The sequence below is a fragment of the Lacerta agilis genome, chromosome 11 (assembly GCF_009819535.1).
Source record: "Lacerta agilis isolate rLacAgi1 chromosome 11, rLacAgi1.pri, whole genome shotgun sequence".
Taxonomy (NCBI): domain Eukaryota; kingdom Metazoa; phylum Chordata; class Lepidosauria; order Squamata; family Lacertidae; genus Lacerta; species Lacerta agilis.
In genome coordinates this window covers 40,799,555-40,823,104 of record NC_046322.1, presented here as the reverse complement: position 1 = coordinate 40,823,104, position 23,550 = coordinate 40,799,555, and the positions used below count along the sequence as shown (strand labels likewise).

The following is a 23,550-nucleotide window of genomic DNA, read 5'->3' as shown; positions in this document are numbered from 1 at the left end:
GGTTGGTGTGTGTGTGTGTGTGTGTGTGTGTGTGTGTGTGTGATTCTAATGTTGTTCTAAGAGACTAATTATATAAATCCTGTAACAAATAACAATTTTATAATAATGCAAAGTTTTTACTTTATTAAGAAAGCAGCTTGGAATGCAGTTTCCCCAGCTTTAATAAACTTCACTGAGCAGGGGTGCATTAGACAGCCTCGTTCTTTTGACCAAATCCTTGCAACTAATAGTTTATGTCTACATGCATCTGGAATGAATTTAACTTCCTAACGTACATAATTCCAACAGGCATTGGCAGGTGTCTTTTTCTAAGAGAGTGATTCACAAGATGGTGTGAAGAAAACTGCCAATACACTAGACTTACTTTTTTTTATCAGTCAACCAACAATATCCCAGAAGTTAGTGATCTTCAGTTGACCCCTGATTTTAGGACAGCCAGAACAAATTCTAAATGCTACTGGTATCCCATGTTTGGAAAATGATTTTCAATTTGAGCAGCAGTCTGACATGAATTGCAAATCTGCTTACATAAATGAAATATAAATAGTGTTTATCCTTTACATCTGTACAAGAACAGGACAGAAAGTCCTGCTAATTGAATTAAGACAAAGAGCTGTCCTTTTCATTGTTGAAAGACAAGAGTACATTCAGAAGACTTTAAAGAAATGGTATAGTCTCTCGTATATAAAAATATTAACACTTAAGACAAAAATTAAGAACACAGTGAATAAAAGAAGGTACATTCTTGCCCTTACGTGAATGCATAGATGAAGACCTAAAGCTAGGCGATTGGTGGTGTTTCCCCCCATATGGTGATAGCATTCAGACCTTGTGCATTTTAGATAACAATGCCAATGAATTAAGGCACACTGTTGTGGATCCCTTTAGGGTCACCGTATTTAACTAATATTTCCTATTTGTGTTGAACAAAGATCAGCACATGCCCACTGCTAAATAAACTGCCAGGCTAAGCTATGCAACACTATATTTTCTTCCCACCCCCTTTCCTTCTCCATTAGATTCTGAACTCATTGACCTGTCCTGGTGTAGTAAGGTGTAATAAGGCAAGAATCACCTGGAAACCCCTGTGCTAGACTGCTAACAAGTCCATCTACAATGGACTCCACTGTTAAATCCAACAATAAAAGTTATCATCATGTTAATGACATCAACTTTTCTAGACTAAAAGTATACTTTACCTTGCTCAACATCACCACTCTGTACTATCACAAAAACACACACACACACACACACACACACACAGAAGAGCAAATGTGTTCTGGCCAGCAGGGTCAGCCAAACAGGTAACATGTAAAGCAGTCAAAGACTTCACCTACATCTTGGTCCTACTGTACAAAAGAATGCCGTTTTGAGGCTCAAAACGCTTTTAAATTTCCTCATCTCCATTCCCCTGGGCCAGAAACAATCAATGTGCTGACACACTGTGGCCATCATTTTGCTGCCTCTTCAGCACAAGCTGAAACTCCTGCACCAAGACTCATCAACTGAAGATCCAAGAGGTCAGGATCATACCATCAACTTACACAATAGCCCGGAAAGGGTATAATTGTAGGAGACCTTGGTAATAATATGTTGGTGCTCACTTGTCTTTTTGGAGTTTGCATTTTGTCAACTGAATAAACCCAGCAGAATCTGAGCATAATTAGGGAAATGTAGTTCCACAACTTAATGTTTCGACTTTGTAGTTTGTTCAGTGTGCCAGATACTATATACAGAAGATAACATTTCCTTGTTAGTTTCCCCGCCATTAGGATCCCCCCCCCAGCCCCCCGCTACTGAAAAATACATTCCCCCTTTGGAAAGTGTACATGAAATACAATTCTTCCTTTTTTCTTTGCTTCAGCTGCATATTGAATAGGAACATCAAGTCACAAATCTTCCAAATATCAATTGAGTAAGTCACTTTCCCCTCCCCATCCAAATTCAGTGTTACTGGTTACCTTCATTATATGCCACTCTCCTTCTCAAACATGTTTCTTGCAGAGAGCACTTCTGAATGCACACATTCAAGAACAACTATGCACTGCTGCAGCTCATCCTTCTGAAAAACAGATCATCTGCAGTGTTTTCCTGACAGATGCATCATACATAAGGCTCACATCTGGTTTTATTCTGTGCTCCCCCCCCCCCCCAATAACAGCCAGACCATATAGATTTGCGCTTTGTGAATTGTGCCTAATTTTTCTTGGTTTAAAAAATTGGAGGGGTATAGGGAATATTTACTGTCATGAAATATCTGCTAGAAATATATGCATGCAGTTCCATTCTGTAATCAAACTGTTCTATTAAGATCTTTTAGAGTAAGAATACACATAAATCCAAGGCTGTGTTAGCTGGTATTTTTGTTTGTTTGTTGTTATATTGTATATTCTTTTAAATGAAGGTAACAAAAATGTGCCTGCCTTCGTGCATAAACCACCTGGCATGCACTGTGTGGACTTGGAATCAAAGCAGAGGTAAAGCCCAGAAAAAAAGATTAGGGAGTTATCTTGCTAATTGAAAGTAGCCAGAGTTCTTTAAAAACAACAACACAAAACCTATACACATACTATATGTTGTCTATTTACATATAACCTAAATGACAGCATCACTGTGATCAGATATAAAGCATTTGGCAGAGCGCTCTCTCTTTAACATAGATATCTTTGACATTTTCAGCCTGGCACACTTGAATACAAACCATTTTTTTGTTTTTTAAAAAAGAATTCTAGAAGAATATTGAAAGAAATGTATAAAAGTGTAGTGTTCATGACATAAAATATTACTTTTCTGGAAAAGGAGAAAAGAGTCCTCTAGTTTTGAGTCCTGCTAACTTCTCATGAGGCCACTTTCTTTTTCAATGCAGAGAGCTCTTTGTGAATTTCGCTGAATTTCGGTCTCATTTCAGGATTGTAATCCCAACACCGTTGCATTATTTTATAGATTTCCTCTGGGCACTTCTGAGGTGCTGACATTCGATAGCCTACCATATTAAGAAAGAAATGGAAAGAAGATGACTATTGAGAAGCGAAAGGAGGGGGAAAACCACAATTAAAAATTCAGTGACCAACCAAACTTCCTCAGAGTTGATTTGCGAAGAATATTTGGGTGCTGCATTTGAAAACATTTAAAGACTTTTCACACCACGCCAGTCTGCAAGACTGGAATATGAATGGCACAAAAACCTGATTGAGCATTAATTACCTTAGCATTAATTGCAATTTTGGGTCCTTCTGCTGCTTCTTGATACAGGTTTTAGCTTCTGATATCATTACCTTTACATTGTGACTGCCTGCCTTTCCTTTGGGGATTTATTCTGAAGTTTTACTGATTTCATCTGAACAACTTCCAGGAAAGTATGCATAGGACTGCAGCCTTAATCATACCTTCACCTTTCCTGGTGCTTCCTTATGCTCCCTGCTCTTTCTTTCTTCTAGCTTCAACCATTTCTAATCAGGTTTCTCTCTCCTACCCAATCACATTCTGAATTTGACTCTTCTTGCACACAGCAAATTGTTTTCTTTCCTCAATCAGCTTACAGCACCTTTTCCCTGCTGCTCAAACATGAAAAATCTTCCTAGGAGGCAGAGTCACTGGTCACTCTAAACTAACTATGACTGGCAAGCCTGGAAGGAACAGGCTGCCTGCTCTATTATCTCAAAGATAGGAAACTGCTTCAAAAATCTATGGGCATATTGTTGACTTTTGCAATGTGGATCTTAAGGAAAGGATTGATAACGTGTTGGTGAGTTCCACCACAAAAGGACAGTTCTTTTAATGAGGTCCAAGAAGTAGCAACTTGATGGAGGTAAGGAAGGTGGAACTAGAATTCCCAATGCCTGAGGAACAAGACTCATGCTGGTAAGTGTCCCTCTGCCAAACTAAGCAAGATCCGTTTATCCCTTTCATATCAGGTCATATAGACCTTTAATGAATAAAATGTTAACCGAGATTTAAATCAGTTATAACTATCTTTATCACACAGAGCATTCTGTTCAGGTAGTCTGTGTGCCTTGGGCCAAATTCACATATGCTATTACCATCACGGAAACCACTTCTATCATGATGAAATCCTAGGTCACAGGAGAATGCAACTGAATTCTGGATGCAAATGAGCAGAGCCAACTAAATGGGTCCTTCCCACCCTTTCAGGTGAACAATTTGAATTCAGCGAATAAGATGTTAAGTTAAGCAACATATCATTCTACGCTATTCCCACTTTGTATTTTAATTACTTTCCCCTCATTTTTCTGACCTGACCTGACCTATACAATATTTGAATGACATTGGCCCAGTTGGAGGCTGAACTTGATCAACATCACTATGGATCCTTTGCCTTCGATTTTATTTAAAGGTATTAAGGAAAATGAAAACTGAAAATCCAATAAATTTATTGCAACATAGCTTTCTTGAGCCAGAGGCCAGCTCCTCATACATTTCCCATATTGAAACCAGCTCCTGGATAGTTCTCATGGCATAAAGTTTTTAATTATCAGACTTTTAATTATTAGTCACTGGCCACCCATTTCTACAAAACAGAAATCAAAGACCAAAATAATCAGCTAACACAAAACCTTCTGTAATGTTTCAATAATGTTATTTCTCATGATGATCCATCCCTATTTGGAAACTTCGTAGTTAGATTGGAATTTCTTCACATCAGAGACCTTTGCCCTGAGTCTGATACATCCAAGGCGCACAAAGCATTAGAAGAATTCTTAGTCTTCAATGGAATTAATCATAAATGGTGTGACATGCAGCAATTACCTTTCTCCACTTGTTCCCGTGCTTGCTGATTAGTCATTCCTGGGTATGGACAGACACCTAAACTGAAGGTCTCCCAGAGGAAAATTCCGTAACTCCACACATCACTTTCAGAAGTGTATCGCCCTACCAGAAAAATAAAAATAAAAATAGAGCGGATAGGCAATAAGCGGATGGTACAGTAATTCTGCCAATACATGAAATGCTTACATTTGAAGCTGTGGTAAGCTTACAGTGTTCCACAGTTGTGCCAAAATAAAAGACAAGGAAATAGATGACACTAGGAAGCCTGGTCAATTCCTTTGCATTTATTTTGCAATCTCATGACTGGGCACATCCTTGCAAATTATGATATGTGTATGTGTGTTCTCTACTTGGGGAATCAGATCCTAAATACAAGACATTAAAACATCCCTTTGTTGCCAGGCATAGGCAAACTCCAGAAGTTTTGGGACTACAACTGCCATCATCCCTAGCTAACAAGACCAGTGGTCAGGAATGATGGGAGTTGCAGTCCCAAAAACATCTGGAGGGCTGAGTTTGCCTATGCCTGCTTTGTTGCTTTTCGTTGATGTGTACTATTTTTTGAAAAAATCTTCTCCTGAAAGCAGCGATTGTATTTTATCAAAGTAGGGATGGAATACTGCCCTGCAACATTCTCATGATGAATTATCTAATACTTGGATAGTCTTATTTAGATTTTCCTTTCAGAGTAAGTGTTTTGATGTGTTTGGGACATAGTCTTTCCTTGAGCGTCAGGCACCCCAGTTTCAGAAATACCACGAAAGCCAGCAAGTGCACATGGCCCTGGCATGTTCTTTTCATGGAGAAAAAACCTTGGACTTGTCCACCCCTTGCACAGAATATTTAGTGTGACACAAACTCTCAGTGTACAACTGTGAATGCACAGAACCTACTTGGGACAGTAGGTACCCAGTGCTGCTATCAAGGACCTTTTCTGGGGACAGGTTCACCTTATGCAATAAGTTGATGAGCACAAGATACTGCCAGCAATGCACTTGACCATGTGCCCCCTTGATCCCTGTCCCTCTTGGCTTATCAAATCTAGCAAAAAGGGGGGAAGGTCACTGTTTGGGTTCAGAGTGTGGTTAACACTTTGCTGCAGGAGGGAATGGGTGGTCCCTGCTGTACTGAAAGAGGCAGTGTTACAACTGCTCCTAAAGAAACCGGCTCTGAACCCAGCTATCAGCTGGTCACCAATACCCACTTTTTGGGGAAGATGGTGTCCACAAAATTTAGAAGCTAGAGGACTTAATGTATTGCCATTAATAGCAACTGATCATGCATACACAAGGCTATGAAGCACGGCATATTTTTCTCTCATTCCTTTTTTTAAAATTTAAAAAAGAGTTATGTGAAATATATTTCCAGAACTGGTTCTTTTGGCATTTTGAATAATCTCTGGAGAGGTATATATCCTCAGCACTGCAGAGCAAAGTAGCCAATGTGGTACACACCAGAAATTTAATTAATTAATTAATTAATTAATTAATATATTCCTTAATGCCAAAATAGGCTTCCAAGTCATTTACAAGTTTAAAAACTAATTACACAGGCATTAAAATATAAGCATCCATAATTAAAACACACAGTTAAAGTACACACTAAAACAATCCCATTAAAACATTGAAGTTTAAACCGTAAGTAAAATATGCAGCAAAATGATTCCATTAAAACAACACGATAATTTAGAAGGGGGATCTAGGTTCAGAGATCAGTGGACTGCCAGTTTAAAAAGATGTATCATCAAAAGCCAGCACAATGCCAATAATGATAGGTCTTCTCATACTTCAGCAAGGGGTACGTTCTGTAGTGAAAAGGCAAACATCATTCCTCAAGCTTTTAATTATTAGGCTATGCCAAGACTAACCAGGTTTCATTTGTTGATCTTGATGCCCTTACTCCAAGCATCCCTGATCACTGACTGGGGCTTATGGAAAGTTGTAGCTATGCTACCCCTGCACCAGAGAATCAGCACTTTGACATTATGTATTATTATTTTTACATTTCTATGCTGCCCTTCATCCGAACATCACAGAGCAGTTTACAATATGAAAACACAGAAATACATACCATAGTAACAAAGAAAAACAACGTCCCCCTCCCCAGGCAGTTTAAAAGGCCATAGCTTGCTTAATTAGCCATAGGCCTGGGAGAAGAGGAATATTTTTGCCTAGCTCTTAAAGATATGGAACAAAGGCACCAGGCGAGCCTTTCTGGGGAGAGCATTCTGCAAGCAGGGAGCCACCACAGAAAAGGACCATTTGTGTGTTGCCGCTGTCTCATGGAGGAAGCACATGAAGAAGGGCCTCCAGTGAGGCAGGGGAAGGGGAGGTTATTGGTTTGTTCTGTTCTTTTTTGTTATGTATTTTGTGTTTTTATCTTGCATTTTTATGCTGTGAACCGCCTTGAGATCTTCAGATGAAGGGAGGTATAAAAATTTAATAAATAAAAAAGGCAAAAAGATGATTGCAGGTCCAGGTAAGTTTATGTGGGAAGAGGTCGTCCCCGAGGTACTGCGTCCTGAGCTGTTTAAGGTATCAGAGCCCCTTGTGACTCAAGGTCAGGTGTGAAGACCCTCCCCTAAGGCAATGACAAGTGAAGGGATCATCATCCATGCGCTCCACATTGAAATCAGCTGATTTACTGAAATCAATCAATTTGCACATCACTACATCAAAATCAAATCAGATACAAGGTGCTACCCACAGTTGTCCCCATAAATACTGTGGTTAAATGATACGCAGTATATTATTTAGGGCCAGCATTCTGAGATGATTTGGGGGTTTCACCATCTCTATAGCACACCAAAGAGCCCCTTATACTTCCGTAGCAGACATTATGGCACCACCTGTATCTTGGAGTCATCTGCCTGCATATGCGATGGATGCTTCAGAGGAATTGATTTGATTGCCACCTTCATATCTCCACAGAACAGGATGGGACTGTATTGATTAGAGCCCTGGCTTTAAGTTCAAAGTCTAGAGATGAAGCATTCACCTTCTTTGGAAAACACTATTAGATACCAGATGTGAAAAGGTCAAAATTCCTGTACACCTATTTTTATTCCCTACAGAAGAGGGATTTTGCCTTCTAAGTCAGCCAGTTTGTCTTCTTCTCTTCTTCCACAGCAGAGGTACTTTTGAAACCAATCACATAAGCTGTGGAAGAGTGGCAGGTGCAGGGAACAACCAAGAGACTACCTATGTAACCAGTGCTGGATTTACATATAAGCTAAACAAGCTATAGCTTAGGGCCCCACTCTCTTGCCCCCCCCAATCACTATTAATATACTTCTTCTTAATTGTATTTCAGTTCAACAATTACTTTGATAAAATACATATTTTGTTATGTGCAAATGGATTTAGATACCTATTAGGTCCATAAATTACCATATAGCATATATTCAACACAAAAAACAGTGAAAATTTGTTGTTGACAATGGACAGCTGGACATATAAAGGGCCACATTAGCTTAGGGCCTCATCAAACCTAAATCTGGCCCTGTATGTAACGTGAGTAGTAGATGCAAGATTTTTCCACCAGGAGCACTTCCATCTCATCCATGGCTGCTCCAAGGGCAATGTACTTGTGCTGTTCATGGAACCAACTACACTTTGTTGTGTGATGCTTTGTCTGGCCTTTTTCGGGGGGGGGGGGAGGTGTCTGAAAAAGCAAGTTCACATGCCCTTAAAGGTTCTTGATGCTGTGAACCTCATCTTCTCTCTCATAAATTGCAGGTACCTCACAGGTTGACGTATGATCGCAAATAGGAATCTTCATCAGGTTTTGCATTCTTTCCAAATGAGGAGGGGGGAGTGGTTTTCAGAATTTACAAGGCATAACTGGACCCGATTTCCTGCTGAAAAATGTTGGAGGGTATGCAACTGTTTCTGCTTTAGAGTTTTAAAATCTGCCTCGTCACCCCTGCCTCTAAGTACTGAAGTTTTTCCAGTGACACACTATTTCCAGCTGCTAAATATTTAATATTTTAAAGACAAGGTATGTCGCTCATTACCAGCCTAAATGAAATACATATAAATGTTACTGACAGCTGGGGTTATGCTAACTGTTCTGACCTCAGAAAGTTCTGTTTGCATTTAAAACTAAATATCACTTCATGCTGTTTTAAATTAGGCTACCAGGTTGATAAAGAGCAATTATGGACATCCACTGTGCTGCTGGTAGTATGATTATTCTTGTAAGTCTGCATATATTCTCCTTTTAGAGCTTGGCATCTAGTAATTTAACACCTTCCATTAAAAAACATTTGGGAACACTAGTTAGAAGTAATACATTTCTTAGGTAAGCATTAGTTATCTGGACTCAATTACCTGTCTCAGTAAGGCCCCCAAAGCATGGCAATAATATACTCTCGTGGTATGCATTAGTGACATAGAAAATTGATAAAGCTATGCTAGAACCATGATAATATAATGAACAAAGATAGTTACACAAATGTTCTTGAGAAAACTAAGAATCACAAAAGCACTGTAGTTTGGACCAGGGATATAATATTGTTTAGAACATCTCAAAAATAACTCTCTGCAAGTATTTGGGTCCATGGCTTCAGCTATGAAATCCCTCAAAATGCAACATCATGTAAATGTTGATCCCTACATTTAACAATTTGAACTGCTTCCCATAGTACAGTACAGTTTTACTCCAAGTATTGTTCCTGCAAGTCAGTCATGTGAGTAAAAACATAACATTGGAAATGTGTTACACATAGTTATAACTTGCAAAGAAATGTGTATTTAAATCATTCCCTTATTAGATTTTATGAAAGCGCACTTGAAAGTGCACACTTGTAAAAACAGTAAAGGCATTTAATGTAGAAAAATGGATCTGAAGCAAGCACTGTGCTCCCTGAACTCTTAACCATAGTTAAGAAATTAGGATTCTCCCATTGACTTGTACACACTTGGAACAGTTATGAATTCTCTTCCTTCCTTCCCCGTTCAGAATTAACCAGCTTCATATCCTCATTTCAAAGTCTGGTTTAAGGTTCAACATGGTTTAACACTAATTTTGGTACAAATACAACTAGGGATAGCATACAAAATTGAATAGGAAAACTCCTAATATTGCCTCTGCCCTGATTCATCATGAAAAGGTTTACATTGAGTATGGCTGTCAGCAAGTTCCTAAAGCATCCATCATCCCTTCCCTTCTCCTTTACCCCCAAGGGTCCAATTCATTACCTTGGGGCACGAAAAGGAGACAGGCAGGAGCACTGGGCACTCTGAAAGTGATGATGGGTGCTTCAGGTGCAGAGTCCAAGAAGGGGCAGGGACTACAACTCCCAGCATTCCAAGAGGATAAATGACACTATTTGTGTCAATTGACACTGGGGAGAAACTGCATGATGCTTAGAGGATTGCCTCCGCAGTGAAAATGGCTAGAGATTATATTTTCCTGCTGGGGGTGTGGGGTGGAATTTAAAATCCTAGTCCCATTCTTAGCAGGAATGTTTGCCTTATTGGGGACCTGGAACACCTGCTGTTGCCGCTGCTGAAGCTTTTTTGGCCTGTGAGGTTGGTGGTGCTGGTGCCTTTGTGCACGACTAAACTACACACTTCCAAAGCACAATCTATTTCAGGTCGAAGTAAGGGATGTGCGTGTATCCCTAGACATAACTCAATACCACGGTTAACATTGAAATGCAAACAACTGTCCGACAGGTTCAACGGGCACAGCTTTCTATGGCACACAGAGAGACCAACATTTAACTTTGTTGTTTCTTAAAATCTAAACTCTTTCTCTCCAAAAAGAAATTTGAGTTCTACTGCAAGTTTAATGGAGAGCAACTAAATGGTACAAACTTGTTCCTATGCGGAGGAACACCCTAAAATAAACCATTATTTGGTAACTATTAATTAGTTCCTAACTAACCCATTCACAATACTAAAACACACATGCTGTTTCTTCTTTTCCTACATTAGAGTGCCCTGTTCTTCCATTCTCACTTAGAGCACTTCGGCTTATTCTATTTTTGTGACCAACTGATCTCATTATAGGCAATTTTCCTCTTTATAAATAGTGCTTTTATTTATTTTGGGGGGGAAACAACAGCAGGAAAGTACATAAGAGTGCTGGGTACATAACTCTAAAAGGTTTTTTTTTGGGGGGGGGGGTGATATTGGCTGCTTTCTTCTCCTATGACAATTCATGAGCTGCTAACACAAGTAGTAGGTTCCAGAATAAAAGTCTGAAAAATCCATTGCCAATTTTCTACTCATTTCTATTTACTTTTATTCTACATCTGTTCTCATTTAGTTAAAGTTTATCTAATCAGGATAAATTACAAGGAAATCTACTACAAAGCTCTAGCCACAAAGCCAAAGTGCTATGGCTATACTTGCATTTAATCAGTTTATTTAAAGGATAAATATACCCTATTTTTCAGGTGATAAAAAATGCAACAGTATCACATAAAAACAGAACAGGAGCAGCAAAGATAAAAACTATACATGGTATCTACATCCAATATTTTTTTTCATTGAAGATTTTCTTGATTTACATAAGTGTGTGCAATGTCTCTCTCGTATTTTTCCATGTAACATTTTTATAAATCGGTTTTGGTTATTGAGACATTAGGGAGTGTACATCCAAGATTCTGACACACCCACCAAACATCTAGGGTCCAAAGAAATATAAAGTACATCAGAGTCACTGTCTGCTGAGACAGCCTGGGGATAGCATTTTATAGTCATGGTATAACAACTGAAAAGGCCCTATTGTGCTCCTAAACTGCCTCACCTCCAAAGATAAAACTACAGAAGGCCCTCAGAGGCAGATTATAGTAGCCAAGGAGGCTTGTGTGAAAGCAGCTCGTATGGATGTTTAAAATATGGCAATTATTAGAGATGTTTAGTTATTTTGATGAAGCATTCCCTTAAGGGAAAGAGGTGATATCTAATTGCAGTGGAGTAGCAGTGTGTGTGTGTGTGTGCTAGGGGGCAATTTTTTTTTTAGGGGGCGCAACCAGGCAACCCCACGATAGGCTCCCTCATCGAAGGAAGCCGTGCCCAGGCCCAGCCTTTGGGAATGGGGCAGCAGCAGCTCCTTCTCCTTAGGGCCGCCCCGCCCCTGGGTTGGTCGAGAGGGAGGGGAGGGTACAGTTGCCAGCTGGCTGCAGCTCCACTCATAAATCAGGTCTGACCTGGACGCTTCACCGCCCCTCTCCTCTGCTGGGCTCCGGTGCATGAGTGCACCCCCAGGTGTGCCCTGCCCCCCAGTGTGGTCCCTGCCCTGGGCAGCGACAGGAGACGTGGTTTAATTGTGGTGTCCTAGTTTTTGAGAGAAAGGGAAATCTTAAAATATCTTCTTGCAAATATTTGTACATCTCCTTTATATTTCAGACACCACACAGCATATTTTGGACCAAAACTGTTAGCAACAGTATTCCCTTACCATAGTTTAAAGCCTCTGGAGCAGTCCATTTGATGGGAATCTGTTTTAATCCTGAAGATGAATATACTCCATCATCTTCTTGACGAGACATTCCAAAGTCACTAATTTTCAGGACACTGTTTTCGCCTACAAGGCAGTTCCTTGCGGCAAGGTCCCTGTGTGGAAAAAGATGCAGCCTTTGTTTAAATACAATACAAAACGATAACGTACTTTGATATTCAAAACCTAAATCTGCTTGAGCAAGAATGTTTCCTCCCATCCATTCTGTTCTGGGGGGGAAACTTCATCCACCACTGGGAATGTAAGATTACAAAGCATAATGGCTCCTGGAAAATAAAATATTTTTTACTGAAATAGTAAAATAAGTGCATGCAAGGCAACAGAGTACTGTGACCATGATGCCCTTGAGGGTTATTATTTCCAGTAGAGTGCAGGCCAGTAGATGAGATTTGATGTGGGGAGATAGCATAGCTTGAAGTCAAAGTCTTGTTCTCAAAACTGCCAAGGGTAGAGAAGAGGCAGGGGAATCATATATGATTTAGGCTCACACATGCTCCCCATCATACCAACTGATTGCCAATGAGAAACAAACTCCAAAGCCCAACCCCCCCCCCCGGCAATAGTCCTGATGTAGCTTCTGATTTAAAGATGGTGTCCTTAGCCTCTCCTTAAGACTTTACGGGTTTTGGTAAAGCATAGCCTTACCCCACCCCCCACAAAGGCTAGAGCCATGGAAAGACCAAAATTAATCGTTTATTAGCAAATAGCTCACAAAGTATTTTAAATAAATTTGTTTCAACAAATAATACTTGTCGGTTCAAGTCCATTCAAAAATATACCAAGTTGAGTCTATATAAATTGATGGATTTCCTTCTCAGTCGTTTTACCCTCACAACAATTCTTAGGTGGTACCTTAGGCTGAGAGATAGTGACTGGGTTCAAGGTAATTCAACGAGCTTCACGGCTGCATGGAAAATTGAACCCAGACCTGCTGGTTTAACAGCAGGATGGAAACACAGGGAGAACATAACCCATATCTCCAAGTGAAACAAACAGACATGAAAAGTCGCCTTGGCTCAATTCAATGGGCTTGCCTGCTTGCAAGAGCACAAAATCAATGGTTTCAATAACAATCACAATACTGACACCAAACTCAAGGTTACAATCCTGCACCTTGCTATTCACACATGAACTGCATTTCACCTTCTTCCAGGAGCTCAAAGGACTTGTTTTTTCTTCCATTATAATAACAACCAGTGCTATTTTTCAAGAAAAAGAGGTGCTGGAACTCACCGTGAATGCCTTGCTTGTTCTCTTATAATGGTAATGGCGTCTACCTGAGAGGTGCCAGAACTGAGTTCCAGTAAGTTCCAGCTGAAAAAAAGCCCTGGTCACAACCCTTCTCTTTAGTGATAGAACATTGGCACAAGGTTACCCAGCAAGCTTCATGGTATAAAATTATTATTATTTTACTTTGATGTATGTTTTCCTAGCTTATAAGATCTCTCTATCAGCCAATTAGAGGGACAGATAAGAGGAAACTCTACACTGATGTATATTATAGTTGTAATTTTAGTGGCAGCATATAATATACCGGTATACGTGTGTGAAATTTCTCTGTAAATTAATTACTATAGTCTGCCATCACCCTCAGGTCATCTCTATAAGCAGCATAGACATTTGCCAAGGTCTGTTTTATTTTAGTTTTTCCTTATGTGAGCACCCCTATCCCCATGCCATACGTAACTCTTCACATGTTCATGCAAATGACTGATAGCTGAATTTGTGACAGAGAAGAGAGAGAAAACAAACAGAACTTTGTGGCACTTAGCAGCACCATTATTTAGTTAATTATTTCTAAAATGTGTATTCTGTCTTTCGGTGGCCAATTGGCATTCCCAGGGAGCCTTTCAAAAGAGTAAGAAGAAACATATTGCAAAATAAATGAAACTTCACAAGATTAAAAACCCAATCTAGTGAAAACTCACAACAGCTTAAAAGAATTAAAAACTTGTTCCTTGGATTTGTGGCCAGGTATGCAGTGGAAATATTTTTACACCAGACCCTCACAAGCTCAAATCCGTTATCATTTCAAGGCTGCTCTCACAGTTTCAAATGCCTTTGAGTACTGTGCTAGTGAAAAGTGAACTAAAATTTAAAAATGAAGGCAAAAAGGCTCAGTATGAAGCCATCCTGCAATAGCGAGACTCTTTTCGGCTGACTCTTAAAGGTATTATAAAAGAGCTTATATTTCCATTTGTTTATGAGCACAGCTGTCCAAAGGAAAAATAACATTAAACTATTTTGAACACAGGCATTTAATGTAGAGAATTACAGTTATAGCATTAGTAGTCATTCCTGAGAAAAGGATTTATGAAGAGTTTGTCGTTTGCTTTTAGCACAGACAGATAATTTGCTAGCAGGCAGGTTGCTATGCATAAGTAATGAATTGTGTCTTTGAGGATTATTAAGATTTCTTTAAGGATTATTAAGATTATAAATTATACAGGCTTTTAAATGGAATGTTATTTATATGCAAGCTGGGTACAAGCCACAGACCTATTTCTGTTGTGCTTTCTTGGGTGTAAAAATGATGTTGTTCTAATGAAAGGCAATAGAGTCATACTGGTTTAAGTATTGGCACGAAATTACCATCAGGGCAACAGATATGCACATTTTGAATAAATGAATTATTGAACATTAGAACGCATTATCGTGGTTACTATGGATTTGCAAATCACTCACTCAAAGGAAGACTTCTTGACAAACCCAACAACTGGAAAAAGCAGACACAAGAATGTGAAAATTGCAGTCTCTGCGCAAAGTCACCATGCATGCATGACAATATCCATGCTGAGCGACTGCCCCTCTCAAATGACTGTATAATGTGTATACAAGTTCCACTTCAAGGAGGGAGGATGGGCAGTAGAGATTCTATACCACCCAAGTCAGGTTCTCAAGCACGGTCAGTGGCATTAACCTATTTGGGCAAAAGTAGGGCATGCCAGGCAGAACCAGTAATAGAAACTGGTTGCATCATGGGCTGTGAATCTACCTAGACTGGGACATATTGAGGCAGGAAGTATATTTTCCCATGGTCAATTTCCACAGTTCCCAGGAAAGAGGGATTGGTTGAGGGGGGAAAAACACATTCTGAGAACTGTAGCTCTGTGAAGGGGATAGGGCTCTCTCAACAGCTCTCAGCACCTTTAACAAGCTACTGTTCCCAGAATTTCTGGGGAGATGCTATGGAGTGTTTAAATGGCATAAGAGGGCTTTAAATGTCTGGTGTGGATGTGGCTCAGGTGTGGTGTGGTGGTTAGTGTTGGACTAAGACTGGGGAGACACAGGTTCAAATCCCTGCTCAGCTATGCAGCTCTCTCAGTCTCAGCCAACCTCACAGGGTTGTTGTGAGGTTAAAATCATAGAATTGTAGAGTTGGAAGAGTCCTGAGGCGTCATCCAGTCCAACACCCTGCAACCTAAGATTTTTTTCTGCCCAATGCGGGACTCGAATCCATGACCCTGAGATCAAGAGTCTCATGCTCTATGGACTGAGCTATGTGGGGGAGAGAGAACTGTGAATGTCACTTTGAGCTCCTTGGAGAAGACAGACTAAAAATGTAGCCAAATAAATCATTTTTTTATGACAAATAGATAGTGCAGTTAGACTAATAATGTCAGTAAAGTATTCAAAAATATATTCTTATACATTGGCAGACCTGTTAAGAATGAGGCAGTCGCTTGGGAGAATATATCCTAGCAGTTATTTTCAAGTTGTTTTGATGGATTTTTTATCACTCCCATTTCAATCTATAATGTGATTTTCTTTGTTTTTACACACAAACACACACGGTGTGATATCACTGCTGACTTTACAATAAATTTATTCTGCCCTTATGATTGTTTCAATGTGCTGGATCGAAACATGAGACTATGTTATGAATAAAGACCTTTTTCCTATAATTCATTTATGTCTCAAAACAAAGGTCTGCAATTCAATTTCTTTTCTGTCTCAACGTATTTCTTTTCTGCAGTTTAAAGAACATGCCTTAGCTTTGTCCAATTTCAATAATTCAGCACTGTGTTTGATAAGATTTTATTTTTAGCTGTATTATATGAAGATCCAATCTCAGATATGGCATATTTCCTTCCCTGTGGTGATGCGAGCTGAGGACTTTGTTTACCAGGCAAGTTCATAACCAAACAGTCCTTGATTCTAAAGTCTTGAATACTCATTAGCACTTATTTCATGTTTAGGTTCATGATCCATGTCTGCTATTCATGAAATGTTGCTTCATATGTGAAACCGCTGATGATGCATACTGATCTGAGAAGACCACTTGATTAAGTACTCTTAGCAATAACTTCATTATACAACTTCCTACGTGCAAAATAGGGTTTTTTGTTTTGTTTATTTTATCACCCTTTTTGCAAAAGTCTCCGAACGATATTCTGAGCAATCTTTTCTCTGTATAGCATTTCTGGTCAAACCAAGGGGAGCAATTAGAGGGGGTAACAGATGCAGGCTTAGCTATTGTACCACAGAAGTATATTACTTGGGAGTAAGCTGTTATTACTACCTTAATAGAATGTGAGTTAGTAAGTGTTGTTCTCAAATGTAACATTTTGTCAGAGTCCAGGAATTTGGCAATCAGCCCTTCGAATTGTGGGGACCATCTAATCCTTTTCAGAGGAGAAGCCTGATCTGAGTTACCAGGCTTCAAGGTCTTTTTTGCTGGGTTGCACTGTATTGTCAGAAGTAAGGGGGAGTGGTCACTTTCTGTACGGAGTCCAATAGAAAAGAAGTTAACATCAGAGTGTAGATTTAGAGAAAAGGATACAATAATCAACTACACTATGACTCCTTGATGAGATAAAAGTGAACTTATCATCACCAGGAAAGTTATTCAGTCCGTTTAAGATAACTACACTATGGGCAATACAAAATTCCATAAGTTTTAACCCCGCTCTACTAGTTAATCTAGCCTTAGAGGAGCAGGGAACAGACAGTGGGGTACGTATTATATCTATTCCTTCAAAGCCCAATTGGGATACAGTATTTTGGTTGTTGGCCCCAATTCATGCACTTAAATGACCCAAAATAATAAATTGGGCAGGTGGATTTTTTTGGATACAGTGAACATAACATCTGACAACATGTCCCAATTAGCAGTTAGAATTTTGTGGATTAAGTACTCTACTGCTAGAAGCTCCATACAATAAGAAATGAGATATTCAAATTATAAACTACCACTTTTTTGATAGGCAAAAGTGGTGCCAGTTGGTGATACTCAATTATAATCTATTATACAACCCACTTTGTGGTGGTTCCGGTCCTATTTGGATGGACATTTTCAGAGGATGATGCTTGGGGAATGTTCTTCAGCTGCTTGGAGTCTTCAATGTAGGGTTCTTCAAGGTTCTATTTTGTCCCCTATGCTGTTTAACATCTACATGAAACCAATGAGTGGGATTATCCAGAGGTTTGGAGTACATTGTCAGCAATACGCTGACGACACACAGCTCTGCTTGTCCTTTACATCTGCAGGTGTGGCAGTGGATATGGTGGACCATTGTCTTGCCTCGGTAATGGACTGGATGAGAGCCAACAAACTGAAACTTAATCCAGATAAAACTGAGGCAATGTTAGTGGGTGGTTTCCTAGACTGGATGGCTGGGAGGTTGTCTGCTCTTGATGGGGTTACACTTCATCTGAAGGAGCAGGTGCACAGCTCAGGGATACTTCTGGATCTTTTGCATAGACAGCAGTAGTTAGGCTATCCATGTCCTGATAGGAGTGGAAGGCAGTCTGCACCACTGAGATCACCTGAGCCTCAAGCGACAGCAAAGCATTTGGCAGCAATGTTGTTCACCGGGGCAAGATGGTTTGAGTTTATTATACAGATTCTAGCCTGACTACATTGGCTGCCAATTAGTATCCGCGTCCAATTCAAAATGCTGGTTTTGACATATACAATACCTCAGTGATCATCCTCTGAGGCCCCTCTTCGTGTGCCTCCTCCCTGAGAGGTCCGGGGGGTGGCAACACAAAAATGGGCCTTTTCTGCAGTGGCTTTCCACTTGTAGAATGCTCTCCCCAGGGAGCCCCGTCTAGCATCTTCCTTACACAACTATAGGCACCAGGCAAAAACATTCCTCTGCTCCCAAGCCTGTGGCTAATTAAGCAAGTTGTGGACTTTTAAACTGTGTGGGAGGTTATTGTTTTTGCTTGTTATTATGGTATGGGTTGTTTGAGAGCTAGTGTGGTGTAGTGGTTAAGAGCGGTGGACTCGTAATCTGGTGAACCGGGTTCGCGTCTCCGCTCCTCCACATGCAGCTGCTGGGTGACCTTGGGCTAGTCACACTTCTTTGAAGTCTCTCAGCCCCACTCACCTCACAGAGTGTTTATTGTGGGGGAGGAAGGGAAAGGAGAATGTTAGCCGCTTTGAGACTCCTTCGGGTAGTGATAAAATGGGATATCAAATCCAAACTCCTCCTCCTCTTCTTCTTCTTTGTTTGTTTTTAAGCTGTAAACCGCCCTGTGATTTTCAGATGAAGGGCAGTATAGAAATGTAATAAATCATCATCATCAGGAGGGCACTACATTGTGTAAAGAGAGAGTAAAAACTCACCCCAAAATGCTTCTTTTCTCCCTATTCCTATGTACAAGACAGCCCTTTATATATTTTACTTATAGAATGTGAATATGCCAAGGTTCAAAATTTTGTGCTCAGTCTTTTGTTTTGTTCACAAGTACACTGAAAAATCACTGGCATCTGTATAGAAAATCCAAACATTAGCTTAACACTGCTCACTGTTTTGATAAAAACTGAATGGAAAGTCTGTTCCAGTAACAAAACAAACAATCATTTTGCCAGTACAATCCCTTTGTTAGAGAAGGTCAGATATTCAGTTTAATATCAAGAGGGGAAAATGACTATCAGCACTCACATTCTCAAAAAGTGAGAACAATACATTTTCATTCAAAGGTGATTTCCACCTAAGGTGAAGCATTTTTAGAGTCCCACTCTGAGTCTACTATACTGTGGTAACATGAAAGTTTTAACATCTGTCAGAATGCAATTTGGAAAAGTATGAAGGTCAAAGGAGTTTGATGAAAGCACCTAAAAAGAGCTCACAGACTCAAAACAATCCTAACATTGTATCCTTTTTCTATCTCAACGATGTGTGATGGCAGGGATAAAAATAGCAAAGTTAGCAGTAATAGTTGGCTTGTTGCAGTTGCAAAAGATTACTGCACATTGGGAGGCATGAGTAATCAGAGTAAGAGAAGCCCCCCAACGAACAAAGGCCCTAAATTGCAGGAGTTTCAAATGTCCTTATGATTTTTACCACATTGTTGGCAAAAACATATATATCTTTGAACAATTTTATTGCATCCTGATTAGGCTTAAGTTGGTGTGATGAGAATTTTCTTTTAAAGGGCTACTACAGATTTTAAAGAACAAATTATACACCCAAGAGCGATAAAGTATTGTGCAGATGGCGGAAAAGTTAATGGATGCATTATAAAAACTAATCAATACCATGAAAGACTAAGTTCCAAATCACAATCAAAGTCCAGCCTCAGTTCAGAACATGAAAAGATAGGGATCAGGGTTACATATGGATAGGTTAATCAAATAGATGCAGTATTGACAACTTGGGTGAAACATCTTATTTCACAGAAACAAATATTATAGCTGGGGCGGTTCTCTACAAAAAACCCCTTGCAAATGCTTTGTTGCTAATGGGACTACCTTATTCACAGTATAGACTGATATATCATTTTTTCACTTAAACAGCTGCTTGAAGATACTCCAAGTTCATTATTTCACATAAACCATTCCTCTTCTAAGAAGCTCAGAGCAGAGGAGATGCAAAGGTAAGCCATTCTGTACCTTAGGTTCAGCAGTGAAACTCCAGAATGCTGTTTGAGACCATTTTCCAGGCCAGCCTTCACCACCCCAGTCCTTTACAGCTGTTTTGGACTACAACTCCCAGCAGCATGGGGCTGTTGGAAGCTGTAGTTCAAAACATCAAAACATGATGAAGGCTGTTCTAGGCTGTACAAATGAAGGGAAAATTCAAGGAAGGAAGAGCAAACTACAGTATAGGAAATTCTTCATTAATTAAACTATTTGAAGGTATAGCTTTGCTAAGATTAAACATACATGGAAAACATCTCTGGATAGGAAAATTATGGAGTGAAAGGGAACTATATTATACAAGAGTCATAGAACTGTGTAAGTTGGAAGAGGCCCCAAGGGTCATCACTGTAATGTAAGAATCTCAGCTAAAGCACCCCTGGCAGATGGCCATCCAACCTTTACTTAAAAACCTCTCCCTCTCCTTCCTCCCCTCTGCTTCCGATTCCTTCCCTCGATACCCTTGTTGTTGTTTTCATGAGATGTGGGATACCTCCATCTTGCTGGCCCTGGAAGCAGGCCTCTCCTTCCCTGTTGGCTGTCCCTGGGCAGAGCCAGAGCAAGAGGCTGCCTGGGCTTGGCCCATCTCCTTCCCTGCTCGCTGGGGCCACAATTCTGGAGCCCCCTCAGTGAGGCTATGCAGACTCCAAAGGAGGTGAGAGGGAGCGCCAGAAAGGAGCCCGCCCTGGAAAAATTGCTCCTTGAGGAGAGGGTGTGCGGAGGACACTAAATTCTTTCCTTCCTCGGAATGCCATGCACACCCCTCCAAGGTTAGGCAATGGCCAGCACCTTCCTCGGCAGGCACCCTGCCTTGCTCTGTGAGGGATGGTACTGGTATCCACACCCCCAGTCAGGTGTGTCCCCTCCCAGCCCCATCACAGCCAGGGTCCAAAACATTTGCATCCCTGACCCTCATCCCAATGTTAGTATCTTCCCCATATGCCCTCTACTTGTGGTGCCCAGGGGCCTGGGCTCTGATCCTGCCCCATGGTGGGTGGTGACCTGGCCTTTGGAGTGGACACTAGGGTAGACCTCAGCACTGGAAATGTGAGAGTTTTGTTTTCATACTAGAAAGTGGAAGATGTTGATTTATAGTGTCACAAATGGGGAGACTATGTACAATACAATTTCAATTAGTGTATGCAAAGAAGAACAAAGGAAAATGTATTTTCTTAGAACGTGCTATTTCTAAGTATACTCATCACACTGCTAACAAACATTATTCCCATTTCATTTCCATTTTTCAGTTAGGGCAAAACATGCCTAATATGCCATAATACTTTGAAACATTAATTTCTTTGGTGTCCTGTTGGCCCATTTTTTAATGTTAGCTTATTAAGAACATTTGTCTGGAAAAGTCATAGTTATGCCAACATTTTGGTCAGAATTCAGAGTATGCTTAATAGAGACTAAACAGCCTTTGTTCTTTGAATGCAGAAAACATTGTTCAAGTCAATACGTTTGGGTAAGAACTCTTCACCCAGTCTGCAACTCTATGTAAAGCATTCTTGATGTACTAATATAAATTGGTTAACTTTGATATTTATACACAAATGTGTTGGTTGCTGTTTTATAAAATATATCAAAGCAACCAGCTAATTAATTCTTGCAGGTTAGGCTTAACTTGCCAATATATATCCTACAAGATCAATAAAGACTAAATGTGGTCTTCCACGTCTGAACCCACAGATTATTTTGCATATCAAAAATTACATTGGTCTCCTTAAGATAGAAGTGGTTGGATCCAGACTTTAAATAAGTAGAGTTCCACTAATGGGGCATTCTCACAGGCACTCGGGGGGTGACTGGGTGGGTGGAAGACACATTTTCCAGATACCTCCTTCTCCTTGTACTCCACCATCTGCTCCCAGAAAGTTAGGGGACCATCCAGGGCAGCAAGGGAGACTGCACTGCACTGCACTGCACTGCACTGCACTGCACTGCAGTCCCTGCAAATGAAAGGAGCCTTCTGTTTGTGGAAAGGCATGTTTGGGATCTAATAATATTAACCATTTCCAAAATTAAAATTTGAAGCCTATTATTGCTGAAGAAACTAGGTATCAACTCAGCCAATGAAAGATTCAGAAGAAGGGGACATACGCTGATGCTTCGAAAGAATTGAAGAGGATTTTTAAAATATTGCAAGAAAGCAACTATTCATAAGTTACCCCAAGGCCAGGGTAAAAGACAAATTACCCTGGCTATAAATTAAAATTTAAGAAAACTAAGAAAACAAATGCAACACTGTTCATCGATTGGTCAATCTTCTGAGAAATGTAGCTTAATCTCATTCATGTGAGACTGGCCCACTTCTGATCTCCTTCCATTCAAGTATAAACCTGCAAGGGAAATATGATCCCTAGCCTCACATACTTTATAACCAGCGCAATTCCCTGAACAGCAACTGTAAATATTTGGAAATGAGTATGTTACTCTAGAGCAAACAAAATAACCATAGTCTAGACTTCATATCCAATATTTGCTATCCCACAACTTGGCTTACAGGAGAAAGATTACAACATTCTTTTCATATCTTTCCTTGTTATTTCCCCCCCTCTAGCAAGACAGGCTGATTTATTTCTCTCTTGATAAGTTCATTCTAAAACCATCAGCTTCTTTGAGGTCAATAAAAAAATGTTCTCATCCTAGGAGACTAATTGTTCAACAGGGTGAAATGCACATTTTATGCAGCCAATCAATATTATACCTTTTAACATAAGCATTTCTTTCTAATTCCCAATTTGTTCTCTTTTTGTAGATTATTTCTTCATCACCACCACATCATGCTGCGTGACATAAGCACAGTGCAAGCTCTCATTCAAACAAAAGAATCTGGGCTAGAGTGTGTATTTAACACACAAGCACACCCCTCTATTCTAAATAAATGTTTTGCATAAGTGTTAATCTGTTTATGCAAAGAGTATGCACCAGGAAAAGCACTGCTCCACATGCAGGTGCTTATCTTTGGATCCCAGCCATGGTGTCAGGCTGAGAAGCACTCGGCATGTAATTTGAAAGCCAGGTAAATGCACTGAAACTGAACAGACACCTGCAGGAGCAGACAGGGTGGGAAGACGTATGGGCAAAGTAGATACAAGGTAATGAGCCAGGCAGGATCTGCACAAAGAATGCAGTCGTAACTATAGAGTTGAGAATTGCTCAGACCAAAGAGTCAGATGAAGATTCTGCGGATTTATTGGCTAAGCTCAAACCACATTGGCCAATTACATCACCGGGAAAACTGCCGAGTCAGCCTGGGCATGTAAAATAAAAGGCTGCAAAGTGCAATATTCCATTTGATTGCACCTCAAAGCAACAAACAGCAGTTACAGGTATAGAAACTCCCTCACCTGATAAACTGCCACAGTAGTGCCAGGAAGGAGTCAGAATATTGCTTCAAGAATTCTGGGCTCCAAATC

General features: G+C 40.1%; 1 protein-coding gene across 4 annotated transcripts in view; it reads right to left on the bottom strand.

Moving 5' to 3' along the window:
- Positions 1-2,565: 2,565 nt before the first annotated feature.
- The window catches only part of FER (FER tyrosine kinase), a 140,714-nt gene continuing 119,729 nt past the window's right edge, over positions 2,566-23,550 (bottom strand). For all 4 annotated transcript variants that reach the window (XM_033164475.1, XM_033164476.1, XM_033164477.1 and 1 more), the window contains 3 exons: positions 12,202-12,356; positions 4,768-4,890; positions 2,566-2,983 (listed from right to left, as the gene is read on the bottom strand). In XM_033164475.1, coding sequence (XP_033020366.1) covers positions 2,838-2,983; positions 4,768-4,890; positions 12,202-12,356 — 424 coding nt within the window. In that variant the 3' untranslated portion in view covers positions 2,566-2,837. The remainder of the gene's footprint in view (positions 2,984-4,767; positions 4,891-12,201; positions 12,357-23,550) is intronic.